The sequence below is a fragment of the Rana temporaria genome, chromosome 3, assembly GCF_905171775.1.
Source record: "Rana temporaria chromosome 3, aRanTem1.1, whole genome shotgun sequence".
NCBI lineage: Eukaryota > Metazoa > Chordata > Amphibia > Anura > Ranidae > Rana > Rana temporaria.
The window spans coordinates 480,443,160-480,462,072 of record NC_053491.1 but is presented as its reverse complement, the minus strand read 5'-3'; the positions used below and the strand labels follow the sequence as shown (position 1 = coordinate 480,462,072).

The 18,913-nt window shown below is 44.3% G+C and overlaps 1 protein-coding gene across 7 annotated transcripts in view; it reads left to right on the top strand.

Annotated features, from left to right (window-relative positions):
* Positions 1–1,446: 1,446 nt before the first annotated feature.
* Positions 1,447–18,913, top strand: part of LOC120933665 (insulin receptor substrate 1-like) — a 67,039-nt gene continuing 49,572 nt past the window's right edge. Inside the window, exons 1-3 of one of the 7 annotated variants that reach the window (XM_040346992.1) lie at positions 1,447–1,625; positions 7,025–7,070; positions 7,675–8,012. In XM_040346992.1, coding sequence (XP_040202926.1) covers positions 7,685–8,012 — 328 coding nt within the window. In that variant the 5' untranslated portion in view covers positions 1,447–1,625; positions 7,025–7,070; positions 7,675–7,684. Of the gene's footprint in view, positions 1,626–4,284; positions 4,737–6,561; positions 7,071–7,237; positions 8,013–18,913 lie in introns of those variants that run through there. The other 6 variants (XM_040346989.1, XM_040346991.1, XM_040346988.1 and 3 more) reach the window with 6 other exon arrangements.

Genomic DNA, 18,913 nt, shown 5'->3' with positions numbered 1-18,913 from the left:
CACTCTCTATAGTGACAGTTGCAGACACTCTCTCTATAGTGACAGTTGTACACTCTCTATAGTGACAGTTGCAGACACTCTGTATAGTGACAGTTGTACACTCTCTATAGTGACAGTTGCAGACACTCTCTCTATGGTGACAGTTGCAGACTCTCTCTATAGTGACAGTTGTACTCTCTCTATAGTGACAGTTGTACACTCTCTATAGTGACAGTTGCAGACACTCTCTATAGTGACAGTTGCAGACACTCTCTATGGTGACAGTTGCAGACACTCTCTATAGTGACAGTTGCAGACACTCTCTATAGTGACAGTTGCAGACACTCTCTATAGTGACAGTTGCAGACACTCTCTATAGTGACAGTTGCAGACACTCTCTATAGTGACAGTTGTACTCTCTCTCTCTATGGTGACAGTTGCAGACACTCTCTATAGTGACAGTTGTACTCTCTCTCTCTATGGTGACAGTTGTACTCTCTCTATAGTGACAGTTGCAGACACTCTCTATAGTGACAGTTGCAGACACTCTCTATAGTGACAGTTGCAGACACTCTCTATGGTGACAGTTGCAGACTCTCTCTCTATAGTGACAGTTGCAGACACTCTCTATGGTGACAGTTGCAGACACTCTCTATGGTGACAGTTGCAGACACTCTCTATAGTGACAGTTGCAGACACTCTCTATGGTGACAGTTGCAGACACTCTCTATAGTGACAGTTGCAGACACTCTCTCTATAGTGACAGTTGTACACTCTCTATAGTGACAGTTGCAGACACTCTCTCTATAGTGACAGTTGCAGACACTCTGTATAGTGACAGTTGTACACTCTCTATAGTGACAGTTGCAGACACTCTCTCTATAGTGACAGTTGCAGACACTCTCTATAGTGACAGTTGCAGACACTCTCTATAGTGACAGTTGCAGACACTCTCTATAGTGACAGTTGTACTCTCTCTCTCTATGGTGACAGTTGCAGACACTCTCTATAGTGACAGTTGTACTCTCTCTCTCTATGGTGACAGTTGTACTCTCTCTATGGTGACAGTTGCAGACACTCTCTATGGTGACAGTTGCAGACACTCTCTATGGTGACAGTTGCAGACACTCTCTCTATGGTGACAGTTGCAGACACTCTCTATGGTGACAGTTGCAGACACTCTCTATAGTGACAGTTGTACTCTCTCTCTCTATGGTGACAGTTGCAGACACTCTCTATAGTGACAGTTGTACTCTCTCTCTCTATGGTGACAGTTGTACTCTCTCTATGGTGACAGTTGCAGACACTCTCTATGGTGACAGTTGTACTCTCTCTCTCTATAGTGACAGTTGCAGACACTCTCTATAGTGACAGTTGTACTCTCTCTCTCTATGGTGACAGTTGTACACTCTCTATGGTGACAGTTGCAGCCCCTAGCCAGCTCCCTCTAGGACCCAGGGGCGTGGTGCTGCGTTGGTCTGACCATGGGAGGAGATAGAGGGAAGTAGTTGGCTGTGTCCCCCTCACCAGCACAGGATGGAGCCCCCCAGCTGCACCTCCAGATCCTGGGGTCCCCTACTGCATGAATGAGGAGGAGCCCCACCCCTCCCCCCTCCTCCAGACACACCGCATGCACTACAATCCAGGTATTACCCTCCCCCCAGCTGCCATGTGCCAGCCTGTCCCCCCTGCCAGAGCACATGGGCAGGTCGTAATGGTGGCCCCCGCGCCTTTCCCCCCACCCTGCACCGCTGACTCCTGATCCGGGGGGCCAAAAGGACGCCAAACAATATTGCAAAAGCGACAAAAAAAAAAAAAAGGAGCCAGAGCGCAAAAAAAAACAAAAAATTAACCACCCAGCATGCGCGTCCCGAGCGCCCCGGGGGGGTGACATCCAAACGTCTCCGCAGAGAGGAAAACAAAAACACGCAACGCGCCGGCCAATCCGGATCTCCGAAGGAGGTTGGGGGGAGGGAAAGCGGCCACGACGGGCGAAGGGGGTGACAAATCCACGCCGCCGCCGCCGGGGGCCACGAAAGAAGAGACTTGGCCAAGGCCGGCCCTTTAAATGCTGCAAGCGGCTCGACGTCGCCGGACCCCGCAAGCGACACGCAAAGTTTATTTGGGGTTATTTTTTTGTTTTTGTTTTTTTTAAAGTCTGATTTTTTCTGCTGCTTTCCAAACAAAACAAAAAAACAAACAAACAAACGGCTAAACCAGCAGCTATTAGGCTGCAAACATTTATTTTTATTATTTTTTTCAATTTTTTCGTGATCCAAATTTATTCTGAGAAATTTATCCTTTTTTTTATCAATATTTACTCTCAAACAAAAAAGAATTTAGCTTTGTAATTTTTTTTTGTGATCTGAATTTATTCTGAGAAATTTATCCTTGGATTTTTTATTTTATTTGTGATCCATATTTACTCTCAAACAAAAAAAAATTAGCTTTGGAATTTTACTTGTGATCCATATCCACTCTGAGAAATTTATCCTTGGATTTTTTTTGTGATCTAAATTTACTGAGAAAAGTATCCTTTTGATTTTTTTTTTTTTTTGTGATCCAAATTTACTCTCCAACAAAAAAATTTAGACCTGGAATTTTATTTGTGACCCATATCTACTCTAAATCTCATATAAAATCTAAATTTTGCTTTTGTTTTTTCTTTTTTTCTTTTTTGTGATCCGTATTTATCCTTCAATTTTTTATTTTATTTTTAATTCTGTGATCCAATTTTACTCTCCAACAAAAAAAATTAGACTTGGAATTTCATTTGTGACCCATATCTACTCCTGAGAAATTTATCCTTGGATTTTTTGGTTTTGGGAGCCAAATTTACTCTGAGAGACATATCCTTGAATTTATTTTTATTTTTTTTGTGATCCAGTTTTACTCTGAGAAATTTATCCTTCAATTTTTTTATTTTATTTTTAATTTTGTGATCCAATTTTACTCTCAAACAAAAGAAATTAGCTTTGGGATTTTACTTGTGATCCATATCCACTCTGAGAAATTTATCCTTGGTTTTTTTTTTTTGTGATCTGAATTTACTGAGAAACGTAGCCCTTTTTTTTTTTTTTTTTTTGTGATCCAATTTTACTTTCCAACAAAAAAAATTAGATTTTTTTTTATTATTATTATATTATTGTGATCCATATTTACTCTCAAGCCAAAAATTTTGACTTGGAACTTTATTTGTGACCCATATCTACTTCAATTTTTATTTTTGTGATCTAAATTTATTCTCAAACAAAAAAAAAATTGCTTTGGAATTTTATTTGTGATCCAAATTTACTCTGAGAAATATATCCTTGGATTTTATTTTTTATTTTATTGTGATCCATATTTACTCACAAACAAAAAAAAAAATTGACTTGGAATCTTATTTGTGACCCATATCTCCTCTGAGAAATTTATCCTTGGATTTTTTTTATTTTATTTTATTGTGATCCATATTTACTCACAAACAAAAAAAAAATTGACTTGGAATCTTATTTGTGACCCATATCTCATCTGAGAAATTTATCTTTTCGATTTTTATTTTTGTGATCCAAATTTACTCTCAAACAAAAAAAAAGATAGATTTGGAATTTTATTTGTGATCCAAATTTACTCTGAGAAATATATCCTTGGAATTATTTTTTGTGATCCATTATTACTCTCAAATTTAACCTTGCAATTTTTTTGGTGATCCATAATCTCTCTGAGAAATGTATTCTTGATTTTTTTTATTTTTTATTTGTTTTTTGATCCAAATTTACTCTGAGAAACGTATCCTTGGATTTTGTTTTGATTTTTTTGATCCATATTTACCCTCAGAGAAATAAATTTAGCCTTGAGTATTTTTTTTTTATCCAAATTTATTCTGTGAAATTTCTCCTTTTTTTTTTCATTTTTTTTATATATCCACATTTACTTTCAGAATTTTTTTTAGCCTCGAATATTTTTTTTGTGATTTATCCTTGGATTTATCTTTTGTTTTGTTTTTATCCATATTTAGTCTGAGAGAAATAAATTTAGTCTTGCATTTTTGTTTTTTTATCCACATTTTCTCTTGGAGAAATAAATTTAGCCTTGCAAATTGTTTTTTGTTGTGATCCCTATTTACTCTCAGAAATTCAGCCTTGATTTTTTTCTTTTGTGATCTTTATTTACTCTTGGAGGAAAAAAAAAATATTTTTTTATCCATTTTTTTTCTTTTCTTAAGCAAACATATTTTGTTTTGTTTTTCAGACTCATTTTTGGTGCTTTTTTTTTTTTCTCTCAGGTGCAGTTTTTTTTTTTTTTAATTAATTCATTTGCTGGTGCTTGAATGTCAGTTTGAAAAAAAAAAAAAAAAAAGAAGGAAACACACCCAGTGCTCTTGGACCTGTGACCTGGAACTGGACGGTGGATGCAGCTCTGAATTGTATGGATATTGAGTGAACAGAACAGTCATTTAAGACTCACCTTTTTTTTTTTTTGCCTTTACATGTGGACCTCGCCTTACTTTGCAAATATTTTTTGCTGAATGTGCATTTTTTTTTTTTTTTTTTTAAAGGGCTACGAACCTTTTTATTTTTTCGTCTTGAGTTGAACAGGAAACCTATAATCTGGCAAACACTGTGCTTCTCTCTCTCTCTTTTTTTTTTTTTTTTCTTTTTTCTCAGTATTTCCAAAGATGATCTGAGCCTCACACAGCTACAAGTGTTCTGAATGTTTTTTTTTTTTTTCTTTCCTAAAATCCAAAGAGAGCTACAAACCCGAATAGCTGAATGGTAACGTCGTGCCTTTTCCTTACTCTAAATCCTGTTTTATTTTTATTTTTCCTCTCCCCGAGGGAAAAATAATTTTGCACATAAAGTTATATAGATATATTTTTTTTTCTTTGCTGCATTTTATTTTACAGCTGAGAAATTACTATTTTCAGAAAATCAGATAATTAAAAATATAGATATATATATAAATCGAATGCACTACAGTTCTGCTGGTCTGTTTAAGTTATTTTTGTAGCACCCTTGAAAAAAAAAAATCACTTTATTTTTTTTGCAAAAAAAAAAAAACTTGAATAGCCCCTGCATTAAATAAAAAAGGAAAACAAAACTTGAGCCCCTACATTATATAAAAACAACTTGAGAAGCCCCTGCATTATAGAAAAAAAAAGCCCCTGCATTATATAATAAAACTTGAGGAGCCCCAGCATTATAGAAAAAAAACTTGAGCCCCTTCTTTATTAAAAAAAAAAATAATAAACTTGAGGAGCCTCTTTATTATAGAAAAAAAAGACTTGAGCCCCTGCATTATATATAAAAAAAAACTTGAGGCGCCCCTTCATTTATAAAGGAAAAAAAACTTGAGAAGCCCCTGCATTATATAATAAAGAAAAAAAACTTGAGCCCTTGCATTATATGTAAAAAAAAAACTTAAGGAGCCCCTGCATTATAGGAAAATAAACTTGAGCCCCTGCTTTATTAAAAATAAAATAAAAATAAACTTGAGCCCCTGCCTTATTAAAAATAAAATAAAAATAAACTTGAGGAGCCCCTGCATTATAGAAAAAAATTGAGCTCCTGCTTAATTTAAAACAAAATAAAAACACTTGAGGAGCCCCTGCATTGTTGAAAAAAAACTTGAGCCCCTGCCTTATTTAACAAAATAAAAATAAAAAATAAACTTGAGGAGCCCCTGCGTTATAGAAAAAAATTGAGCTCCTGCTTAATTAAAAAAATAAATAAAAACACTTGAGGAGCCCCTGCATTGTTGAAAAAAAACCTGAGCCCCTGCCTTATTAAAAAAAAATAAACTTGAGGAGCCACTGCATTATAGAAAAAAAGAAAAAAACTTGAGCTTCTGCTTAATTAAAAAATAAATTAAAAAAATTGAGAAGCCCCTGCATTGAAGAAAAAAAAAACTTGAGCCCCTGCATTCTATATACAAAAAAAAACTTGAGGAGCCCCTTCATTTATAGAGGGGGGGAAACAAACTTGAGGAGCCCCTTCATTATAGTAACTAGAGCCCCTGAATTATATAAAAAAGAAAAAAAACTTGAGCTCCTGCATTATATATATATAAAAAAAAAAACTTGAGGAGCCCCTTCATTTATAGAGGGGAAAAAACTTGAGCCCCTTCATTATATTAAAAAATAAATAAAACTTGAGCCCCTGCTTAATTAAAAAAAAAAAAAAAAAAACTTGGAGCCCCTTTTATTATAGAAAAAATAAAAAAAAACTTGAGCCCCTGCATTATATATATATATATTAAAAAACTTAAGGAGCCCCTTCATTTATAGAGGGGGAAAAAAACTTGAGGAGCCCCTTCATTATAGAAAAAAATAAAATAAAACTTGAGCCCCTGCCTAATAATAAAAAAAAAAAACTTGGAGCCCCTTTTATTATAGAAAAAAGAAAAAAAAAACTTGAGCCCCTGCATTATATATATATATTAAAAAACTTGAGGAGCCCCTTCATTTATAGAGGGGGAAAAAACTTGAGGAGCCCCTTTATTATAGAAAAAAAAAAAAACTTAAGCCCCTGTTTAATTAAAAAAAAAAAAAAAAAACTTGGAGCCCCTTTTATTATAGAAAATAAGAAAAAAAACTTGAGCCCCCGCTTTATTAAAATATAAAAACTTGAGGAGCCCCTGTAATATATAAAAAAAAATTAAAAATACTTGATGAGCCCCAGACCAGTTGTAAAATAATATTCAATTAAAAAAATAATAATAATAATTTAGCTCTTAAAAATCTACTGATTGCTTTCCTTAGGTGCCAAAAAAAATAAATAATAAAAAGTTGAGTTAAAGGTCTCCATTGTTGTCAGGAAGTCGCGGCGTTCATTGTCTGCGCACAGGGTGTTGCACAATCTGATTTAATAAAATAAAACCTGGCAGTAAGTAATTGGTGCCCTTGAGGCACAATAAAAGTATTTTTTTTTTTATTTATTTTTTTATTTGAGGCTTTTCTTTCAATTTTTTTTCAGGAATATTATATAATCTGCCAATGAACTCTCTGACCTGGAGCCATTGATCTGAATTTTTTTTTTTATTTTTTTTTCTCTGAATATTTCAGTGTGTGGGAAACTTGAATAGTGTTCGTTATCTGAAGAAGCTTTAAGGTACTTATAAGGAAAATAAATGCCGCACTTTTTTTTTTTTTTTTAATATATATATATTTGCTTAAGTTCAGAGTATAACAAAAAAAAATCATATTTTTTTTTGTGAATATTTTACTTTTTTTTTTTTTTATTGTGAATATTTTACTTCATGGCATAATTTATTTCAGGAAGACGAGGAACGGGACGATTATAGACCTTGCGGTTCTGGAAAATTAAATAGCACTTTTATTTTTTTTTGGACAGAAGGGCAAAAGAACATTAAGTCATCGGCTTGGCAAAGCTCTTGTGAAAATCTGGACAGTTCATCTTTTTTTTTTTTTTTTTTTTTTGGAAAATAAGCTAGCTCATCTGGAAAAAAAAAAAACTTGGATTTTTTTTTTTTTTTTTTAAATAAAAAAAAAACTTCTATTTCATGTACTTGGAGGAACTTTTTTTGGGTTATAAAAAATCATAAGACGCGGATAATGTAGCTTTTTTTTTTTTTTTTTTTTTTAAGGAAAAAAAATAATTCCGTTGAATGTTTTTTTAAAAATCTTGGATGATTATTTTTTTTTTTTTTTTCACTTTAAATTCATGGACAGAATGTTTTTGATGGTATCCACAGAACTGTAAAGATGGAGGACATAAAGAAGTCTGGGTATCTGCGCAAGCAGAAGTCCATGAGGAAGAGGTACTTTGTGCTGCGCAGCGCGGGGCCCCGGGGCCCGGCCCGGCTGGAGTACTACGAGAACGAGAAGAAGTTCCGGCTGGCGGACGGCCCGTCCGGCGGGCCTCGGGGGACGGTCAACCTGGAGGAGGCGTTCGGCGTCAACAAGCGGGCCGACGCCAAGAGGAGGCACCTGCTGGTCCTGTACACGCGGGACGGAGGCCTGTGCGTGTCCGCCGACGGGGAGGAGGAGCAGGAGGCCTGGTACCAAGCCATACTGGAGCTGCAGGCGCAGGGTAAGGACCTCCGACCAATCACAGCTTACCGTTGTCTTTATTGTCACTTATTACAATGTAACTCCTCCAAATAGAACCTCTTTGTATATTAATAGCGCCAAACCCAATAGAGCGCCCCCTAGGAAAAATGATATTGTGTAGCGGCGTCATGGTGTGTGTGTAGCGGTGTCATGGTGTGTGTGTGTGTTGTGTGTAGTGGTGTCATGGTGTGTGTAGCGGTGTCATGGTGTGTGTATGTCGTGTGTAGCGGCGTCATGGCGTGTGTATGATGTGTGTAGCGGTGTCATGGTGTGTGTATGTTGTATGTAGCGGTGTCATGGTGTGTATGTTGTGTAGCGGTGTCATGGCATGTATATGTTGTGTGTAGCGGTGTCATGGCGTGTGTAGCGGTGTCATGGCGTGTGTATGTTGTGTGTAGTGGTGTCATGGTGTGTGTAGTGTGTCATGGTGTGTGTATGATCTGTGTAGCGGCGTCATGGCGTGTGTATGATGTGTGTAGCGGTGTCATGGTGTGTATGTTGGGTGTAGCGGCATCATGGCGTGTGTATGTTGTGTGTAGCGGCGTCATGGTGTGTGTGTAGCGGTGTCATGGTGTGTGTATGTTGTGTGAAGTGGTATCATGTTGTGTGTATGTTGTGTGTAGCAGTGTCATGGTGTGTGTATGTTGTGTTGCGGCGTCATGGTGTGCATCACTGTGTAGTGGTGTGTGTGTTGTGGTCTAGCGGGGTGTGTGTGTGTGTGTGACTGTTTACTTGTGTATTAGTTATGGTGTAGCAGTGTGTGTGTTTCACAGTACAGTGGGATCTTATGGCATAGAGAAAAAGCGTGTGTCGTAGTATAGTGCTGTGTGTGTTGCGGTGCAGCAGAGGGATGTGTGTGTGAAGGGGGGGGGGTGTGATTTGGTGTGTCTGTGTTGCGGTGTAGTAAGGGTGTCATGGTAGGTGGTAAAGTTGTGGTGTAGGGTGGGAGGGGGTGGTGTTGTGCGGTGTTGTAGTGGGGGGGGGGGGGGTGTTGCGCTATAGAGGTGTGTGTCTGTGTTGTGGTGAAGTGTGTGTGTGTGTGTGTATGTTGAGTAGTGGGTGGGGTGTTGCGGTCTAGTTGGGAGGTGTGTGTGTGTTGTGGTGTAGGGGGGGGAGTGTTGCGCTATAGAGGTGTGTGTCTGTGGTGTAGTGTGTGTATGTTGAGTAGTGGGTAGGGTGTTGCGGTATAGTTGGGAGGTGTGTGTGTTGTGGTGTAGAGTGTGTCTGTGTTGGGGTGTAGTGGGGGTATGTTGGCGGTGTAAGCTGTGTCTGTGTTGTGGTGTAGTGTGTGTCTGTGTTGGGGTGTAGTGGGGGTATGTTGGCGGTGTAAGCTGTGTCTGTGTTGTGGTGTAGTGTGTGTCTGTGTTGTGGTGTAGTGTGTCTGTGTTGGGGTGTAGTGTGTGTCTGTGTTGGGGTGTAGTGTGTGTCTGTGTTGTGGTGTAGTGTGTGTCTGTGTTGTGGTGTAGTGTGTGTCTGTGTTGTGGTGTAGTGTGTGTCTGTGTTGTGGTGTAGTGTGTGTCTGTGTTGGGGTGTAGTGTGTGTCTGTGTTGGGGTGTAGTGTGTGTCTGTGTTGGGGTGTAGTGGGGGTATGTTGGCGGTGTAAGCTGTGTCTGTGTTGTGGTGTAGTGGGGGTATGTTGGCGGTGTAAGCTGTGTCTGTGTTGTGGTGTAGTGGGGGTATGTTGGGGTGTAGTGTGTGTCTGTGTTGGGGTGTAGTGTGTGTCTGTGTTGGGGTGTAGTGGGGGTATGTTGTGGTGTAGTGTGTGTCTGTGTTGGGGTGTAGTGTGTGTCTGTGTTAGGGTGTAGTGGGGGTATGTTGGCGGTGTAAGCTGTGTCTGTGTTGTGGTGTAGTGGGGGTATGTTGGGGTGTAGTGTGTGTCTGTGTTGTGGTGTAGTGGGGGTATGTTGGCGGTGTAAGCTGTGTCTGTGTTGTGGTGTAGTGGGGGTATGTTGTGGTGTAGTGTGTGTCTGTGTTGTGGTGTAGTGTGTGTCTGTGTTGGGGTGTAGTGTGTGTCTGTGTTGTGGTGTAGTGTGTGTCTGTGTTGGGGTGTAGTGTGTGTCTGTGTTGGGGTGTAGTGGGGGTATGTTGTGGTGTAGTGTGTGTCTGTGTTGGGGTGTAGTGTGTGTCTGTGTTGGGGTGTAGTGGGGGTATGTTGTGGTGTAGTGTGTGTCTGTGTTGGGGTGTAGTGTGTGTCTGTGTTGTGGTGTAGTGGGGGTATGTTGGCGGTGTAAGCTGTGTCTGTGTTGTGGTGTAGTGGGGGTATGTTGGGGTGTAGTGTGTGTCTGTGTTGGGGTGTAGTGTGTGTCTGTGTTGGGGTGTAGTGGGGGTATGTTGTGGTGTAGTGTGTGTCTGTGTTGTGGTGTAGTGGGGGTATGTTGGCGGTGTAAGCTGTGTCTGTGTTGTGGTGTAGTGGGGGTATGTTGTGGTGTAGTGTGTGTCTGTGTTGGGGTGTAGTGTGTGTCTGTGTTGGGGTGTAGTGGGGGTATGTTGTGGTGTAGTGTGTGTCTGTGTTGGGGTGTAGTGTGTGTCTGTGTTGGGGTGTAGTGGGGGTATGTTGTGGTGTAGTGTGTGTCTGTGTTGGGGTGTAGTGTGTGTCTGTGTTGTGGTGTAGTGGGGGTATGTTGGCGGTGTAAGCTGTGTCTGTGTTGTGGTGTAGTGGGGGTATGTTGTGGTGTAGTGTGTGTCTGTGTTGGGGTGTAGTGTGTGTCTGTGTTGGGGTGTAGTGGGGGTATGTTGTGGTGTAGTGTGTGTCTGTGTTGGGGTGTAGTGTGTGTCTGTGTTGGGGTGTAGTGGGGGTATGTTGTGGTGTAGTGTGTGTCTGTGTTGGGGTGTAGTGTGTGTCTGTGTTGGGGTGTAGTGGGGGTATGTTGAGTAGTGGGTGGGGTGATGCGGTCTAGTTGGGAGGTGTGTGTGTTGTGGTGTAGTGTGTGTGTGTTGCAGTTTAGTGGGGAGGTGTGAGTGTTGAGATGTAGTAGTGGAGTGTGTTGCAGTGTAGCACTGTGTGTTGCGGCGTAGTACACACAGTATCTCACAAAAGTAAGTACACCCCTCACATTTGTGTAAGTATTTTCTTGTATCTTTTCATGTGACAACACTGAAGAAATGACACTTTGTATCTACAATGTTGTGTAGTGAGTGTACAGCTCGTATAACAGTGTAAATTTGCCGTCCCCTCAAAATAACTCAACACACAGCCATTAATGTCTAAACCGCTGGCAACAAAAGTGAGTACACCCCTAAGTGAAAATGTCCAAATTGGGCCCAATTAGCCATTTTGCCTCCCCGGCGTCATGTGACTGGTTAGTGTTACAAGGTCTCAGGTGTGAATGGGGAGCAGGTGTGTTAAATTTGGTGTTATCTCTCTCACTCTGTCACGGTGGCCAGAACCCTGAAACTGAGCTGCAGCGCGGTGGCCAAGACCATACAGCGGTATAACAGGACGGGTTCCTCTCAGAACAGACCACACCATGGTCCACCAAAGAAGTTGAGGTCGCGTGCTCAGCTTTTTATCCAGAGGTTGTCTTTGGGAAATAGACGTATGAGTGCTGCCAGCATTGCTGCAGAGGTTAAAGGGGTGGGGGGGTCAGCCTGTCAGTGCTCAGACCATACGACGCACACTGCATCAAATTGGTCTGCACGGCTGTCGTCCCAGAAGGAAGCCTCTTCTAAAGAGGATGGGGCTTCTCCACCCGGAAGACAAACAGACTAAGGACACGGATTACTGGAACCATGTCCTGTGGTCTGATGAGATGCCAGGGTGCAGGGGAGGGTGGAGAGGTGGGCGGATCCCACGTGCGCAGGTCGGGGGCCCCGCTGTCGAGTGCTGTGTGAGGTCAGGTGCCAGGTCAGAGGGCCCCATGGGGGAGGACATAAGGGAGGAGGAGCCCCTCCCCGCACTTTTGTGCCTGCAGGCTCCGGTCAGGTACCAGTGTGTGCTGGGCTTTGCGGGGTGGGTGAGGCCAGTTGGTGCCAGCGGAGGGCCCCATGGAGGAGGAGGTCAGGGTGGAGAAGCCCCCCATTTTCTTGCAGCTGCCGCCGGAGACCCTGATGGAGATGGGACAGCTACCCCTCCTGGCACTGCTGGACAGGAGAGAGCTGGGGGGATGATGCTTCCCAAGGTGTGTGTGACACTGCCCCCCCACCTGTGACACTGCCCCCCACCTGTGACGCTCCCTCCCACCTACCTGTCCCACTGCCCCCCCACCTGTGACACTGCCCCCCCACCTGTGACACTTCCCTCCCACCTGTGACACTGCCCTCCCACCTGTGACACTGCCCCCCCTCACCTGTGACACTGCCCCCCCTCACCTGTGACACTGCCACCCCCACCTGCCCCACTTCCCCCACCCGTTACACTACCTCCCACCGCCCCCCTACCTGTGACACTGCCCCCCTCACCTGTGACACTGCCCCCCTCACCTGTGACACTGCCCCCCTCACCTGTGACACTGCCCCCCTCACCTGTGACACTGCCCCCCGACCTGTGACACTGCCCCCCCACCTGTGACACTGCCCTCCCACCTTTGACACTGCCCCCCCTCACCTTTGACACTGCCCCCCTCACCTGTGACACTGCCCCCCCTCACCTGTGACACTGCCACCCCCACCTGCCCCACTTCCCTCACCCGTTACACTACCTCCCACCGCCCCCCTACCTGTGACACTGCCCCCCCACCTGTGACACTGCCCCCCCACCTGTGACACTGCCCCCCCACCTGTGACACTGCCCTCCCACCTGTGACACTGCCCCCCCTCACCTGTGACACTGCCCCCCCTCACCTGTGACACTGCCACCCCCACCTGCCCCACTTCCCCCACCCGTTACACTACCTCCCACCGCCCCCCTACCTGTGACACTGCCCCCTCACCTGTGACACTGCCCCCCTCACCTGTGACACTGCCCCCCTCACCTGTGACACTGCCCCCCTCACCTGTGACACTGCCCCCCTCACCTGTGACACTGCCCCCCCACCTGTGACACTGCCCTCCCACCTTTGACACTGCCCCCCTCACCTTTGACACTGCCCCCCTCACCTGTGACACTGCCCCCCCTCACCTGTGACACTGCCACCCCCACCTGCCCCACTTCCCTCACCCGTTACACTACCTCCCACCGCCCCCCTACCTGTGACACTGCCCCCCTCACCTGTGACACTGCCCCCCTCACCTGTGACACTGCCCCCCCGACCTGTGACACTGCCCCCCCGACCTGTGACACTGCCCCCGACCTGTGACACTGCCCCCCGACCTGTGACACTGCCCCCCGACCTGTGACACTGCCCCCCCACCCGTAACACTGCCACCCCCACCTGCCCCACTTCCCCCATCCGTTACACTACCTCCCACCGCCCCCCTACCTGTGACACTGCCCCCCCCACCTGTGACACTGCCCTCCCACCTGTGACACTGCCCCCCTCCCACCTGCGACACTGCCCCCCCCACCCGTGACACTGCCACCCCCACCTGCCCCATTTCCCCACCCGTTACACTACCTCCCACCGCTCCCCTACCTGTGACACTGCCCCCTACCTGTCCCACTGCCTCCCACCTGCCCTACTTCCTCCACCCGTGACACTCCCTCCCACCTGTCCCATTGCCCCCTTACCTGTGACACTCCCACACTTACCTGTGACACTCCCCCCCCCCCTACCTGTGACACTGCCCCCCTACCTGTGACATTGCTCCCCTACCTGTCCACCTGCCCTCCACCTGCCCCACTTCCCTCCCACCTGTGACACTTCCCTCCCACCTGTGACACTTCCCTCCCACCTGTGACACTTCCCTCCCACCTGTGACACTTCCCTCCCACCTGTGACACTTCCCTCCCACCTGTGACACTTCCCCCCTACTTGTCCCACTGCTCCCCACATGAGACGCTCCCTCTTATCTTTGATGCTGCGACTTTTCCCCCTGCCCCCCTTCCATGACACTTTCCCCTCCAGTTCCCCTGCCCCCCTTTCATCCGGCTCCCCTCTCCTGTCACGCTGCTCTTCTCCTGTGACACTCCCCCCCTCCTGTCCCACTTTCGGGCCCTGGGGGAATGTTGGTGGTCAGGCCCGTGGGGGGCCCAGACCTAAAGCTGTGTAAGGGGCCCCCACCATTTCCGCCGGCACTGAGTTGCTTTCTATGGTGCCGCCATCCAGGTCGTGTTTCCCCAGACAGTTCCCAGGATAGGAGTCCAGACTTCACTGGCTGCATGCTTGTTCCAGGTCAGGGAGCACAGCTCAGATCAGGGCTGTGCCCCCCACATTTCTGCCCTCCCAGGGTGACATTCAGTGCCAGAGAGGACAAAGCAGCCTTCTGATTGGTGGAAACTGCAAAACCTCCGCCAACCAACTCAGAATGGAACAGTGACGGGGGAGGGCAAGAAATCTCAAATGTTTGTTGAAATTTCAAGGAGGCAACGCGTTTCAGGGACCTGCACCCCCTTCGTCAGGGGATAATGAGAAATAGAATTAAAGGGGAAGTTTGATCTGCTTGTATTTTCCTTCCCCTCCCCCCTCCATATAAATTGTATTCCTTATTTTAGATGTGAGGTCTCTGTGCTTCTCTATGCAATGCAGGCAGATCATGGCTGGTGGGAGGGGCCGGCAGTGGGCTAGTACTCCTCTCCGTTCATCAGCCCTTGTGTAAGTAGTGGGAGGAGTTATGCTAATATCTAAAAAGCCTTGGTAGGTGGGGCCTGATCTTCATGCCGACCACCCTCGGTAATACCCGCATGTGATGCCGCAACTCCATGATTGGCAGAACTGAAATCCAATGAATGAAAAGGGGCGGGGCAGTCGGGCTGGGGAGGAAAGGGCTAGATGATGCCGGACGCCCTCTGGCCAGAAATAAGGCGGAGTCTCCCTGACTTGCCGCAGCTTCTGATGCATGTTGTGAGAAGCTGACAACTGAAGTCCGTCCGTCTGGCACGGTGTTGCCACAGTAACCAAAAAACCGGCGTGATGGAGGAAGAAAAAAAATAAAAGTGCGTTTCTATGGCGATTCTGGCGTCAGCGCTCTTGTTTTTCCTGCGCGGCGTCACGCCTTAACCCCTCGCCCCCCGGAAGGCTGCATCCGGTCCGTTTAACCCCCGGCGTGCTGGAAAGATTTACGACGCAGTCCCCCCCCGCTTTGTGCACACGCCGCATTTCGACCGCGCCGCCGTTGATCCCGGCCGCACGTGGTACAGACATTAATTACAGATTTAAAATCCAGTCGCTCGTTCTTCCTCTGCCACGCTGGCACGCTCCGCTGGGGTTTTTTTTTTTTTTAAGTCGTAAACTTTTTGAAAAGCTTTAAATTACCCGACGAGGAAAAATCATCCGACCCGTGCAGAAGGCAGACGCATAAAAACCGGGGAAAAAAAACAACAATTGTGCGACCGTTCCACGCGCGTCATCATTCTGCTGGCTAAGAGAAGAGATTTTTTTTTCTGTATTGAAAAAAGAAAAAAAGCCATGAAAATGCACCCTTTATATACTGTGTGTGTGTGTGTGTGTGTATATATATTATTCTTTTTATGTTATTAATTTATATTTAATTTTTTGAATATTTATTTAATATATATATATATATATATATATATATATATATATATATGTATATATATATATATATATATATATATATATATTCTTTTATTAATTTATATTATTGTTGTTATATTCATTTATATTTTTTTGGAAATATAATTTTTTATATATATATATATATATATATATATATATATATATATATATATATATACACATACATACACACACACACACACACACACACACACACACACACACATTTTTTATTCTTATTTTTTTAATTTATATTATTTTCTTAAGTTTTATATATATATATATATTTTAAGAAAATAATATAAATTAAAAAAATAAGAATAATTAAAAAAAATAAGAATAATTAAAAATGTGTGTGTGTGTGTGTGTTCTTTTATTAATTTATATTATATATAATGTAATAAAAAATATTTAAAAAAACATCAAAAAAATAGAAATGAGTATATTATAAATTAATAAAAGAATATAACAACATTTTATATTTATTTATTTACACACACACACACACATTCTTATTTTTTTTTTATTTATATTATTTTCTTTAAAAAAAAAATATATATATATATATATATATATATATATATATATATATATATATATATATATATATATATATATATATATATATATATATATATATATAGTTTTTTTTTTTTAAAAGAAAATAATATAAATTAAAAAATAAGATTAAAAATGTGTGTGTGTGATAAAAATAAGATAAAAAATATTTCAAAAATATATATGTATATAATAAAAAATAATATATATATATATATATATATATATATATATTTTGTGTATATTAAAAGAATATTCCCAAAAATATATAAATTAATAAAAAGATAGAAATTAATATTGCATATAAATCAAAATAATAAACTATATATAATTAGAATTTATTATTATTATATTACATAAATATTACATATTATTATATTAAATAAAAGGGGGGAAGTCACCCCCCCCCAATCCATACCAGACCCTTATCCGAGCATGCAGCCCGGCAGTTCAGGAAAAGGGTGGGGGGAGGTGGCGAACGAGTCCCCCCCCCCCCCCGATCCATACCAGGTCACATGCCCTCAACATGGGGGGGGGGGTGCTTTGGGGCAGGAGGGGCTCTGCCCCCCCCCCACTCCAAAGCACATTGTCCATATCTTGATGGGGTCAAGGGCCTCTTCCCAACAACCCTGGACTGTGGTTGTCCGGGTCTGCTGGCAGGGGGCTAATCGGAATCTGGAAGCCCCCCTTTAACAAGGGTGGTCCCTAGATCCCCCCCCTCCTATGTGAATGAGTATCGGGTACATTGTACTCCTACCCGTTCACCAAAAAAGTGTCAAAAATATACCCAGGAGGCAGTTTTTGGACAATGCTTTTATAAAAAAAAAATGCCCCCCAATTTAGATCCATGGACAATCACAATGCCTGCCGCCACCGCCACCACCGAACCCGAAAAAAGAGAGAGAAATAAAAGGCTCCGCCCATGACGAAGGCTTACCGCCGATTGCCTGTTTGACCGTTCTTAAATAGATGAGGTCTGGGGGCCACCTGGTGATGTCACCTTGTGGCACCACCCCCTTGTGAAATCACCGACTGGTGCATGCTGGGCCGGTGAGGATATAAACCCCCCCCCCCCTGCCCGCAGACCCACACAACCCACCGCTCCAGGGTTGTCGGGATGAGGCCCTTCTCCCTTTTCATCAACATGGGGACAAGGTGCCTTGGAGTGGGGAAGCTGTTTTTGTTCACGTTTAATTATTGCCGACAATGTTGTTGTTTTTTTTTTTTGTTTTTTTCTTCTTCTTCTTCTTCTTCTTCTTCTTCTTCTTCTTCTTCTTCTTCTTCTTCATTCAGCTGTCAGCGGGGAAGCTCACTGACAGCTGATGACTCATCCGTTGCTCAGGACGCAGCGGCCAGCTTCCCAACCCCGCTCCTTAACAACAGATATTCACTGCGTGCTAATTGGGCAAAGCTTTGCCCAATCAGGGTTTAGAATACAATGTGCAGTGCATTGTGGGGCGCTCAGCGGGCGAACATCCAGGCTGAGGGGAGTGGGTGGGGCACCAAAAATTATTTTATGGATAGGGCAAGAAAGATGGCGCCTTCCACCCACCGTACTCATGTGTATAGCAGCATGGAGGTAGGTCCTCTGCCATACTGCCCATAATATGCACTGATGTTTGCGCTCAGCCGTGCCCCCCCCCCCCCCCAGCACTGTGACTGCTGGTAGGATCAGACCCCACCCCCCCCCCCCGATCTGTATTCAAATGCATAATCCCCATACTGTTGTGTAATGGACGGCCTGTGATCGTCAACTCCCTCTAGTGGCTCTAATGCGGTATTTCTCCGATTTACGGCATTTCAGGGAAATGTCTCATTATGGCCACTAGGTGGAGCCGACGATCGCAGGGAACACACACACAGGCCCAGATTCACAAAGCACTTGCGCCGACGTATACCAAGATACGCCGACGTAAGTGCAAATGTGCGCCGTCGTATCTGTGCGCCGGACCCACAAACTAAGATGCGCCTAAAAACAGGCTTCATCCCGCCGACGTAACTTGCCGGCGTAGGGTGGGCGCACATTTAGGCTGGACGCATGGTGGCGCTCCCATTGATTAGCCATTCAAATATGCAAATTAGGGAAATGCGGCGATTCACGAACGTACGTGCGCCCAAGTTGTACGTCCGGCGTAAAGTTATTCCCCATAAAGGAGGTGCAACCCGGCAGCAGACATGTAAAGGTCTTCTCCAGGGAACACAAGCCGGCGTATTTTACGTTGGACGTGTCTGGCTGGGCGTAGGGTACGTTCACGCCGTAGGCAGTGATCCGGCGTAGTTTAGGCAGTTGTTCCGACGTGGTTGTGAGCAGGCGCAGGGGGATGCGTCCACGTCTCGGCGCATGCGCAGTTCGTGATGCGTATCTCTCTCTGGCGCTCGGCCCATCATTTGCATGGGGTCACGCCTCATTTGCATGGCTCACGCCCACTTCCACCTACGCCGGCGTACGCCTTCGAAACCCGGCGCAGCGTTGGGAGCACTGGCTTGGTGAATTCCATGCTTGCCTCTCTGCGCTGCGTTTTGGCGTAGCATACATTTTTTGCGCTACGGCGGCGTAATGTAGACAGGATTCGTACAACTCAGTTTTGCGGAAATCCATTTTTACCCGTCCCTATTGTTCTGTAATAGGCGGCCTTGAATCCGGTTGTCAAGGTGTGTGTGTGTGTGTGTGTGTGTGTGAGACGCGGCCAATTATTGTGCTACGTCCCCCGCAGGTAACAAACCTCGTAAGACAAGAAAACGGAGCCCACGTAGTACGTCACGGTACAAG